The sequence below is a fragment of the Eretmochelys imbricata genome, chromosome 9 (assembly GCF_965152235.1).
Source record: "Eretmochelys imbricata isolate rEreImb1 chromosome 9, rEreImb1.hap1, whole genome shotgun sequence".
Classification (NCBI taxonomy): Eukaryota; Metazoa; Chordata; order Testudines; family Cheloniidae; genus Eretmochelys; species Eretmochelys imbricata.
Window position 1 is genome coordinate 64378029 of NC_135580.1, and position 12139 is coordinate 64390167.

Genomic DNA, 12139 nt, shown 5'->3' on the forward strand with positions numbered 1-12139 from the left:
TGCTTCACATTCATGCATTCTTTATTCATTCATCACACAAATAGGGGGATAACTGCCAAGGTAGCCCAGGAGGGGTGGTGGAGGAGAGAAGCACCGGGAAGGGTGGTGGAGGACGGAAGGACAAGGCCACACAGCACTTTAAAACTTATTGAATGCCAGCCTTCTGTTGCTTGGGCAATCCTCTGAGGTGGAGTGGCTGGGTGGCTGGAGGCCCCCCCACCAATTTCTTGGGCGTCTGGATGAGGAGGCTATGGAACTTGGAGGAGGGCGGTTGGTTACACAGGGGCTGTAGCGGCGGTCTGTGCTCCTGCTGCCTTTCCTGCAGCTCAACCATACGCTGGAGCGTATTGGTTTGATCCTCCAGCAGCCTCAGCATTGAATCCTGCCTCCTCTCATCACACTGCAGCCACCTTTCAGCTTCAGCCCTCTCTTCAACCCGCCACCTCTCCTCCCGGTCATTTTGTGCTTTCCTGCACTCTGACATTGTCTGCCTCCATGCATTCGTCTGTGCTCTGTCAGTGTGGGAGGACAGCATGAGCTTAGAGATCATTTCATCGCGAGTGCGTTTTTTTCGCCTTCTAATCTTCACTAGCCTCTGGGAAGGAGAAGATTCTGTGATCCTTGAAACACATGCAGCTGGTGGAGAGAGAAAAAAAACAGTATTTAAAAAGACACGTTTTCTAGAACAATGACTACACTCTTTCACTGTGTTAACATTACATACACAGCACGTGTGCTTTCGTTCCAAGGTCGCGTTTTACCTCCCCCCAACACGTGGCTAGTCCCTCACCCCTCACCGTGGCTAACAGCGGGGAACATTTCTGTTCAGCCATAGCAAACAGCCCAGCAGGAACTGGCACCTCTGAATGTCCCCTTAAGAAAAGCACCCTATTTCAACCAGGTGACCATGAATGATATCTCTCTCCTGAGGATAACACAGAGATAAAGAACGGATGTTGTTTGAATGCCAGCAAACATACACTGCAATGCTTCTACAATGATTCCTGAATACGTGCTACTGGCCTGGAGTGGTAAAGTGTCCTACCATGGTGGACGGAATAAGGTTGCCCTCCCCAGAAACCTTTTGCAAAGGCTTTGGGAGTACATCCAGGACAGCCGCGAATGCCAGGGCAAATTAATCATTAAACATGCTTGCTTTTAAACCATGTATAGTATTTTAAAAGGTACACTCACCAGAGGTCCCTTCTCTGCCTGGCGGGTCCAGGAGGCAGCCTTGGGTGGGTTTGGGGGGTACTGGCTCCAGGTCCAGGGTGAGAAACAGTTCCTGGCTGTTGGGAAAACCGGTTTCTCTGCTTGCTTGCTGTGAGCTATCTACAACCTCCTCCTCCTCATCATCATCCTCTTCCTCGTCCCCAAAACCTGCTTCTGTGTTGCCTCCATCTCTACTGAAGGAGTCAACACGGCTGGGGTAGTGGTGGCTGAACCCCCTAAAATGGCATGCAGCTCATCATAGAAGCGGCATGTTTGGGGCTCTGACCCGGAGCCACTGTTTGCCTCTCTGGTTTTCTGGTAGGCTTGCCTCAGCTCCTTAAGTTTCACGTGGCATTGCTTCCGGTCTCTGTTGTGGCCTCTGTCCTTCATCCCCTGGGAGAGTTTGACAAATGTTTTGGCATTTCGAAAACTGGAATGGAGTTCTGATAGCACGGATTCCTCTCCCCATACAGCGATCAGATCCCATACCTCCCGTTCGGTCCAAAAGAGCTGGAGCTCTTTTGCGATTCTGGGACTCCATCATGGTCACCTCTGCTGATGACCTCTGGCCAGCGTGGCAAGCTGCACGTGACCATGCAAACAGGAAATTGAAATTCAAAAGTTTGCGGGCCTTTTTCTGTCTACCTGGCCAGTGCATCTGAGTTGAGAGTGCTGTCCAGAGTGCTCACAATAGAGCACTCTGGGATAGCTCCTGGAGGCCGATACCATCTAATTGCGTCCACAGTACCTCAAATTCGACCCGGCAAGGCCGATTTAAACGCTAATCTCCTTGTCGGGGGTGGAGTAAGGAAATTGATTTTAAGAGGCCTTTAAGTCAAAAAAAAAAAAAAAAAAAAAGGGCTTCGTCATGTGGACGGGTGCAGGGTTAAATAAATTTAATGCTGCTAAATTCGACCTCAGCTCCTAGTGTAGACCAGGGCTAAGCATGCAATGCCAGAAACTTGTAATTCTTCACTGCCTATTACTACCTGTACCCAGGAGTAATGATGCACTCAGCTGCAGTTAAGAGATTTTTATAATTAGGAAGTGCTAAAGATGAACTGCACAACTGAGTGAAAGGCACAGTCAACACAAAACACATCTCTGAAAACATACCTATTCTCACAACCCTGTCTGAACCAGAATGTGACCTCACTAATGGCCGAACTCTTGCATCCCTGCTGTTTGATTTTTGCAGAATGAGGCAAACCTAAAGCTGTCTACACAAGAGCAATGTAATTTGCTACTTACTTCCTTTTTGGTAGGAGAGCAGATCTGTTTGAACACCAGCTGATTTTTCCGGACTCCAGTGTGGTTTATTGAAATTTAACAGGATGACTTCAGCCTACAGCAAAGGGAAAATATTGTGCAGGATCAACAAAAGCCTAACCGTTTTCAGCTAGCACATGGAGCAAGTCAAACAAAGTAAATGAGAATTGAGCTCATGCCAAGCTGTAATACATGTGAAAGTTTGACCTGCTGTAAAAGCCGCCTCTCAGGGGTGATCAGTTCAGTCCCTACTGAGGGAAGATTTTCCCTCCATACTTTTGCGCTCTACTCTTACATCAAGTTGCAAGTTTGACATAAGTTCTCCAGTGCCCAGCATGTGGAGAAAGTGAAATATTTGAAGTGATTGGTTTGTGCTCCCCATAGTTAATCCCTCCTTTCATTTAAAAAAGTTTGCTGGTCTATGTGCAGAGGGCTGGAGAGCACAATCCCATGTCTGATCACATGGAAGAAATTCTGTTCACTGGATGTTCCTAGAAATTGCCCATTAGTGCGATGTGTCTGAGCCCTGACAAACCCTTGAGACTTGAATCTAATTTATTAACATGATTCGCAGTCGTTCTTTGCTCTCATTTCAGATGTAGATTGCTTCCATTTTTTCTTGTCTGTCAGTATCTTGCTTCCATTGCTATAAATTAACATCAGAAATGAACCATGAAGATGAGAACATAGGTGGTTCTTCCTGCTAAAGAAATCAGAAATGCTGTCATTTAAAGCAAAATTACCCTGTATCTGTCCAGACACAAAAATAGTGGCTTGTGAAATTGATAAAACCCCACCCGCAGAAAAAGCTTGGCCAGTAAAACAAATTCAAGGGCTAGTTTTAAAGTTTTCTATATTAGTGGCTGATTTTGGATGGTCAGACCTCAGCAGCTAATGCTCCACAGAACCAACAAGTTGCAACCACATTTATTACTGTCAAAACTCTTGCTTTGTTGGAAAGGGGGGCTCACAAGCTCTAACACAGCCTACAATTGACACAAGAAGAGTATAGTGCTAGATCTGTGCAACCCTGAGACTGAACTAATGCACTACAATCAAGGTAAGATAATGGTTTCCATGCTGCTCCCTGACCGCACTGCTGAGCAGCCACTGGCCATCTGTGCTCCAGTATCCTTAACTCACTGACATCTTGCAGCTATTCTTGCTGATGCCTCAGTCCCTAAAGCACCCAAGTAGATGAGCTGTAACATGCCTGTCCCTGGCTAATGCTGAAGATAGCAGTGAGGGCAGCCAATGAGATTGTGGCAGGGCGGTGTCTCTGTGTGGAAAGAGGATATGGTAACCTAGTCCTCTATTTCTCAGGGGCTGCAAATGACATAACGTAAAATAAAGCTTATTCACCATCTGCAAAGGAGAATGAATTGAGAGCAAGCCAGGAGGGGGAGAGAATGTGTGTATGTGGAAAACAGGAGCAGCTGGAGGATAAACACAAGGTAAAATATTGGTACAGTATTTCTAAAAGGGGGTTTCTGCCTCCTCCCCTTGGCTTAGTGATGTACTATTGTTTTCCTTTTTAATTGCTTAAAGAACTGAAGTCCCCTCTGACCCTTTTTAAACAAACCTCCTAGGAATGGTTCTAAGTGAACCTCATCAGTCCTTGTTTTTTTGATCAACACATTCTTCTCTTAGCAATTTAGTGCATACAATTATAAGGGTGTTTATGCTTTCCTGCCCCCAATCAAACCTTTTGCAGAGCTGTCGGACTAGAATACCCAATCTGAAATTCCTAGAGAAAAGGAAGGAATCCCCAGCCTTTGATGATATTTACTTCATGTGAATATTTTTTTTTTTTTTGTCCAATGTAGATTAACCGTTTCTTATCAAGGCACTTCTGAAAGTGGTATCAGACTGTAAGGGATCACCAAGATTGCTGGATCTGACTTCCCCTTCTCTTCCCCCAATTTCTCCCCACACTGGTTCTGTGACCCTCTGAAAAGGCTGGGGTTAGGATGGCATTGTGTGGGGTCTGTATTCATTGTGTGGCATTGAGTCTGGATCAAATTTGCTCAGTTTATAAATAGTGTGGTTCTTTTCCCCTAATTTGGCAGTCCAACCAACCGAGTCTGGGATCTGCATCAACTTACTACCCCAGTCATAAAATCTACTTGCTCTTTGCATCATCAAAGGTGATAAAAGACTGCACCCTCAGCTGATATTATTTGGGGCAGTGTCAACACACATTTTTATTCGCTATTTGTTTGTGATACAGCCTGTGATGTGCTAATGTTTTCTAGACGCTGAAGAAGGGACTATCCCTGGCCTAAGGAACTCCTGGTCTAAAGACAGAGTGAGACCAACAGAGGAGGGAGAACAAAAAGATGGACTTCATATATAGGTTACCAAGATTCCCCATAGGCTGTACTGCAGAAGTGGGATTTTGAAGAGGGACTTCAATAAGGACAGGGTATGGGCCTTATGGACAGGAAACTTGGTTGCCCCATGCCTAGGTGCCCTTGATGGAGAAGGCCCCGAAGCCCAGACTCAAAGGGATTTAGGAGCCTAAAGAAGCAGTAGGGCTAGAATACCCACTAAAATTCCTAGAGGAAAGAAAGTACAGCCGCTCCCCAGCCTGCGATGACATTGGCTTCATGTGCAAGAAACTGACAAACAGGTGAGCAAGGCGTGGGGGCAACATGAAGTCTGACATAGTCATATAAGTAGGGGGGAGCAGAGTTAAACTTCTTGTCAGCTCCTCCAGCTTGTATAACTTTGATGCAAAAGCAGATGGGGGACGGTCCAGTGGAGGGATTTGGAGGAGAGATAATCAAAGGAGTTCAGCTGCATTTTGTATGAACTGAAGGGAGGCGCGTGCACACATGTCTGTGTGTAAAAGTAATATGGTAGGTGAGACAGATGCTGAGGAGGAGAAAGCAGCAGGATTTGGGTTTGACCAACTTGTGTAGGGAAATGGAGGAGGATCCAGGCTCAGGGAGGATGGTGGCAGTGATATCAGTAACAGAGGAGAGGCAGTGGAGATGGATTGAGAGGGAAGATCAGGAGTTTGGCTTTGGTTGTACTATGTTTTCATCCAGGAGATACCTGAGATGCAGGCTGACAAGTGAGAGTGGATGGGAAGAGCAACAGTCCCTGCCCTGAATGTACAATTGGAAGCGTACCCTCTGTGACAGCTGTTTGCTCCCATTGTCACCCTGGGATTCTGCCGAGTGCTCCCATCCGGCAAAGACTTCACCCAACTTCAGTGAGCCTGTTTGCATGTGTGTGAAGTTGTGCAGCTGTCTTTGCAGGAACAGGGCCTAAGTGTGTCACTGTGGTATCTGAGTACCACACGGGTCATGGCACAATTGGGTCCCCAAAACAGGATGGGTGAATAATCCTGGAGAGGTGTGGAATGCATCTCGCCCCTGCCCTTGCTGGAGAGCTTGCACTCAGCCAACTTCCTCCCTGGGGTGACCTACATTGACTTCAGCAGAGTTTGACCCATGGTGTTGAACTCATGTAGTTACATACTGCTAGAGTGGCAACCAGTCAGGTTTTGTTTTTATCACTAATGGGAGCAGAAGGGGCTCAGACCACTCCTACGAAGCAGAGCTGTTGAGTCAGAAGTTGACATTTTGGCAGGGACTCTTCAAAGCAGAGATACCTTGGAGATGGGTTGTCATCTCTGAAAACTTGGGCAAGGTGGAAAGGAAATAAAAAGAGAAGGGGTTGGGGGAGTCACGGTTTGAAGAGTTATTTGTGCAGCAGGGGAGCTCTGTTTCAGTACAATTGATCTAAAAGGCTGCTGGGAACAGCTTCCCAGCTCAGTGCACACAGGTACCCTGTGGAATAAGACTCACCCCATCACTGCAGGAAGCTTCTAGGTAAGCTCTCAGAAGAAGAGGAAGTGATTACCACCAAAACCTTTTTCTTAGGCTGCTCAGGGCTTCATCACAGCCAGAAGGAAAGTTTGCATTGAGCCACATTCTATCCTGGGGTAACCTCCATTGACGTCTATAGAGCTGCAGTAGGGATGAGTTGGGCCCATGATGCTGAGCTCATTGTATTTACATGTCATCTTAGATCGGAAATCTGTGGCAGCTGCTGCATGATGTGGTTTTGTTTTTTTTAATGCCTTTAAATAAGATCCCACTTTCTTCATATTATTTGTATTGCAGTAGCGCCTGGGACCCTAAGGCATGAACCAGGACCTCATTGTACTAGGCAGTGGACAAACAGTCCCTGCCCCGAAGAGCTTCCAATCCAAGTATAAGATGAGACATTGGGTGGAGAAAGACAGGTAGGGAATACAAGGAAACAGTGGGACTGCAGTGGGCAGCATGGGGTAAAACCCCATTCCACTTACCATGTGAGAGGCAGCAATGCAGCGTTGCCCCTATGCTGAAGGGTTGGGCGGTGTTTGCCCTGCCCATGCCTGTGCCCTGCCACTGGACTGCTCAGGAGGAGGTCGCCCAGTGCTGCTGTGATAGGAGCCCCCACACCCAATGCCTGTTCCCCTACCCTGCACCATGGAACCACAGTGGTTCTATCATGTGGCCCTCCACAGCCACTCTGCTGGATTTGCTCAATGTTCTCCACAAACTAATGAGCAACACTATCCTAAAGGCTGGGAATTATAGGCCTGATCCAAATCCTATTGAAGTCCAAGGAAAAGTTCCCCAAAGGCTTCAGTGGGCTTTGGATGAGGCCCTAGATGCCTGGATTAGCTTCAGTGGGAAGGAATGTTTAGCTTCCCCGGCACAGAGATTGTGCCCTGGGAAGTGACTGTAAAGTACCCGGCTCCATGGAGACTCAGGTCTCTCGTTTCCTGCACTGGCATAGACTTCAGCCAGACCAGGTGCTCTGTCAGGACAAACTGCTAGGCTCAATCTCTCTGTTTTGATGGAAGTGATTCTAGGCAGCCACACGTAGTTGGTACAGGAGCAGTGGTAATCTGGGATAGACACACTGCAAAATCTTATCAAGCTACAGAAGATACCAGACCTCCACAGAAAGGACCACTGGATTGATGTGTCTCTCTTGGGGATGATTGGCTGCAGCTGCTCATAAAAACACAAGGGAAAGCAACAAAAGATACATTATGAGACTGCAGGCTGCTGCCATGAGGCAGCTCTGCTGGAAAAACATACAAAAGCTTTGCCCCCAACATGGCGAAACAAGTATATAAGGAAACGTTAGAGCTCATCCCATAGGAGAGGAGGGATAAAATGCAGCTCTCATGTTAGCAGAGAGCTGGGGTAAGACAGGGTGGATGGTGGAGGAAAGACAGAAAAATCAATCCTCCCACTGACCAAGGGACAGGGCAGTCAGTCTTCCAAAGCGGCCTGGGGTCAGTGTTTGAAGGCGGGGTCATTTCTTGTGAGTTAGTTATAGGTAGGAGCAAACTAGTCAGCCAGACAATAATGCACCTTTCCAGCTGGCGAATGACTCAGACTCACTTGCCCCATAACCTTCTTACAAACTCTTATGGGTTTTTTCTACCTGATCCTAGTGGCTAAAGGAGGTCTCAGAATGGGGGACAAGGCCAGGATGCAGCATGGACACTCTGAGAGGAGGGAGGAGGAAGACAGAAGGTGGAGCTCCAGGAGTTACAATGTAGGAGCAGTCTCCAGCTTCCTCTCCACCCTTGTGACCTTCCCCATCTACAAGACCATCTTCCGCCAACAGATCCATGCCTTTTCCATACAGGAGGCCATACAGCAACTGCACCAGGAGGGAATGCGCCGCTTCTACCGGGGCCTCTTCCCACCACTCTTGTCCAAGACGCTCCAGGGAACCCTGTTGTTTGGCACCCATGACAGCTTGCTCCTTCTCCTTACCAGCAACCCTTCTAAGCCTTGCACGCTGGGGGAGCGGTGGACAGCAGGATTCCTGTCTGGCTCAGTGGAGGCCTTAGTCCTGAACCCCTTTGAGCGGGTCCAGAATGTCCTGCAAGATGGACGGAAAGATGTCAGGTTCCCAAACACCCGCAGCATCCTGCAGGAATTCAACTCGTATAATCTGAAGGAAAGGCTGGTTGTAGGCTACTACCGTGGCCTCAGCCCCGTCCTGCTGCGGAACAGCCTGGGCAGCGCACTGTACTTCTCTTTTAAGGATCCCCTCCGTGATAGCCTGGCCACAAGGGGCTTGCCTAGCTGGCTCCCTGCCCTGGTGTCTGGCAGTATTAATGGAACGGTGACTTGCCTGGCGTTGTACCCTCTGAGTGTCCTCATTGCCAACATGCAGTCACAGGTTGTGGGGAGGGATCTCCTCAGCCTCCGGCAGTGTGTTTGGTCTGTCTGGGAGTCGCACGGGAGGAAGCTGACTCTTCTTTACCGGGGCGGCTCCCTCCTTGTCCTCAGGTCCTGCCTGACTTGGGGTCTGACCACTGCCATCCATGACTTCCTAAAAGAGAACACAGGGCAGAAGTCCCGGGTAGAGTGAGGGGAGAGGTCAGAGAACCACTGGCCCTGACATTTCTAGTGTCATGTCTTTAGAGCCCTGAGGACTTTGAGTGGGATTTCGCTTGTTTACAAAGAGGCCCTGAAGCTCACAGTCAATAAAACTTTAACACACAAGCTAAACCTCCAACCTACAGGTCAAAAGTCATGCTCGGAGGCCATGCTTTCAAGACAAAGAAGCAACTTTGGGAGGGAGGGGACTTAGCCAATCAGAAAGTTGCTTGGTTGGTTTCTTAAACAGCCTTGTAAGAATCTGGAGTGTTGGCTTCTCTGGCTACATGGAGTGAGCCAAACCCTGCCTGCAAAAGGCTGATCTGATACATTTATGGTGGTGCCCGTGTTCTCGTAGTCTAAGCACAGGATGGAGAGTCAGGTGAGCAGGATTCTGTTCCGAGCTGTGCCACTGTGACCTCGTAAAGACATTTAATATCTTGTGCCTCATCTTGAAAAATGGGGATCGTAGTATTTTCCTGTTAAAAGTGCTTTGAGAGCGTGGGTGGAAAGTGCTACAGAATTGCAATGTGTTCCCATATTATTGCAATCTGCGGATTAAACATGCACTGTCCCTCCTATAAGAGAATTTCCCTCTACTACTGCATGTTCATGACTCATTAAGCACCCAACTGAGCTAAACCCTAGAAGCCAAATTCTGTCCTTGCATTTGCACTTGTGCCTCAGGTTAGTTCAACACCAAGGATACAGAGAACAGGGGAATGTGGGCTGACGTGGTGAAGCTAGGCCATGCAGTTTAGGTTTGGCTATTCATAAAAGGAAGAAGCTGGTGGAGCTGCTAGAAGGCAGGCTTCTTCAACTTGATTGACCTGAAGCACAAAGCAGAAAATTGGGACTCTCTGGCTTATCTCTGTGAAGTGGCAATTTAGACTCCTGGGTGAATTCCTGGTTCCACTGTAGTCCATGAGATTGAGAATTTGGGGGTCAGGATTTCAGGCCATGTGTGTTTTCATTCTCAGTTCATGTAGTTACAGAGAAGGTTGGGGTGAAGGTTATGGTCACAGCTGGGTTCTGCAAGCTTTCATGATCCTGCAAGCATCCTTCCAGAGTTCAAAACTGGGTTTGGGACAGAACCACTACTGCTATATGTGGAGGGTGATCTGCCTCTGCTAGCTGCCAATGTGTGCTCATGGTGCTGTTAGATCGGTCACAGCCTTTGCTAGTACTGATCAGACAACATTGGTGACTCCCTTGCTGAGTGGGTGTGGTGGGCCTGTCGCAGTTCCACTCCTTCCTCTCTCAGAGATTCCAGATGGGTGTCACTGAGTTATTTCTCTGCCTCTTTTCAGAGTGGTAGCCATGTTAGTCTGTATGAGCAAAAAGAACAAGAAGTACTTGGGGCACCTTAGAGACTAACACATTTATCTGGGCATAAGCTTTCGTGGGCTAAAACCCACTTCATTAGATGCATGGAGTGGAAAATACACTCCATGCATTTGATGATTTTCCACTCCATGCATCTAATGAAGTGGGTTTTAGCCCACGAAAGCTTATGCCCAGATAAATGTGTTAGTCTCTAAGGTGCCCCAAGGACTCCTTGTTCTTTTTTCTGTCTCTCTGAGGTTTCTTACATGCCAGTGTCCATCCTGACATAACTCCTGTTTAACGTGTATGCATGTTGGCTGGGAGACTGCATGAGGCTGTGCCCTGCTGCAGCACTCGAATGGGGAGATGACCCCGCAGGAGGGCAGAGCATGCCCTGAAGATGTGACAGATGATGCATGAGAACTTGTTCTGCTCAGAGATGTAATTCAATGTCAAAATTTTTTTTTATTTGCCTGATTAAAAACAAGATCCTTTAGATCAGATTCTGCTCAGATGCAAGTAGCTGCAATTCTAATGAAGTCAGTGGCAAATATATCTAATTGGCCTATCATTATGATCTTTGTTCTTCTACAGAAAGCAGGGTGGCCCAGATCCTCAAAGGTATTTAAGCACCCAATTCCCAGTGAGAGGTAGGTACCTACTTACATCTGCACCAGAGTCTCAGGTGTTGGTGAGATACTTTTACTCAGCAATTACATCAACACACTGATGATGAGACACAGTTCAGTAACTGACTCAGGCTGTAACCTCAGTCTATCTCTAGCCGATTTCCTGTTTAGATTCCTGCATAATCCACAAGATGACACTGTTCCCTAGTCCCTGTGCTTCATGGGTTTAGTGGATGTTTCATTCTTCACCTGAAATGACATAACACTGCTTCTGTATTATTGCACTTGGTTCTTCTAAACAAGACTTCTAACAAAATTCCTAGTGCCCTCCTTTCTGGAGCATTCTGGGTTATTGCAGGAGGAGCCATCACAAGTGACTGAACAAACTGACATTGGCAAAGTAACACCAAATGAAAAGCGGGGTTGTGATTCTTGTCTCCAGACAAGTGCTAGTACCCCACAGCGGAGGACTACTGATTTATAGCTATGGTTGCCTATTGTTTGGGACGAGAGGGTTTATAATCTAATGAACTAGGGAGTTTAGTCCTGCAGCCAGCCCTTTGTGTTCCCCATGCTATATTTATGTGGCCTGCATGGCATACTCAGGTTGTGGAGATTCTAAGGGTTCATTGCAAAAAATAAAGTAAGTTAGTAGTTCTCCTGGCTACAGAGAGAACTTTCCAGATGTGACCTGAGGGTAAAGCAGTGGCCGGTTATCTGCCTGAGTCTGAAGACAGCCTAAAACAATGCCTCAGAGGGATGCACCTCTCTGCCCCCTCTCATCCTCGTTGTAGAGTCAGCTCTCCAGCCTGTCGTCACCACTTCAGCATTAACCATAACTTTCCATTGCTGGTTGTTTTAGGGGATGGCATTGGAAAAAGGGGTGGGAGTGGCACCCTCCACATGTAGGGAGTGGCAGCTTCTGCAAGGAAGGGAATGCAGAGGGAAGAACAGACAGGAGAGGGAAAGGGGAAGAGAAACAAAGGGAAGAAGTAATAGTGGCCTACCAGAGCACAGAATCTCTCACTAAGTGATACTGAATGCAGCAAGGAACTGGATAAACAATATCGAATCGTTTAATGACTACATACTGGCCAGACCCTCCTCTTGATCTCTGTGCAGATCTCCTGGTGACATCAGAGGACAGTCCCCTGTAGATTGAGGGCAACATGATGTCCTGAATTTATACCATGGCCCCATTTAAATGTGGAATCCAGAGTTCACTTCCATATGAATTTGACAACCTGCCTTGCATGCTTTCCCCTAATGGTTCTTATATGGCCTATGTGCTCA

General features: G+C 47.5%; 1 protein-coding gene across 1 annotated transcript; it reads left to right on the forward strand.

Moving 5' to 3' along the window:
• Positions 1–7971: 7971 nt before the first annotated feature.
• SLC25A53 (solute carrier family 25 member 53) lies at positions 7972–8883 on the forward strand. Its single transcript, XM_077825690.1, has one exon. The coding sequence runs from the start codon at positions 7972–7974 to the stop codon at positions 8881–8883; it is 912 nt and encodes a 303-aa protein (XP_077681816.1).
• The last annotated feature ends 3256 nt before the right edge of the window (positions 8884–12139 follow it).

Coding starts and splice junctions, on each gene's coding strand:
- SLC25A53 (XM_077825690.1), top strand. CDS start 7,972: ATGGGGGACAAGGCCAGGATGCAGCATGGACACTCTGAGAGGAGGGAG.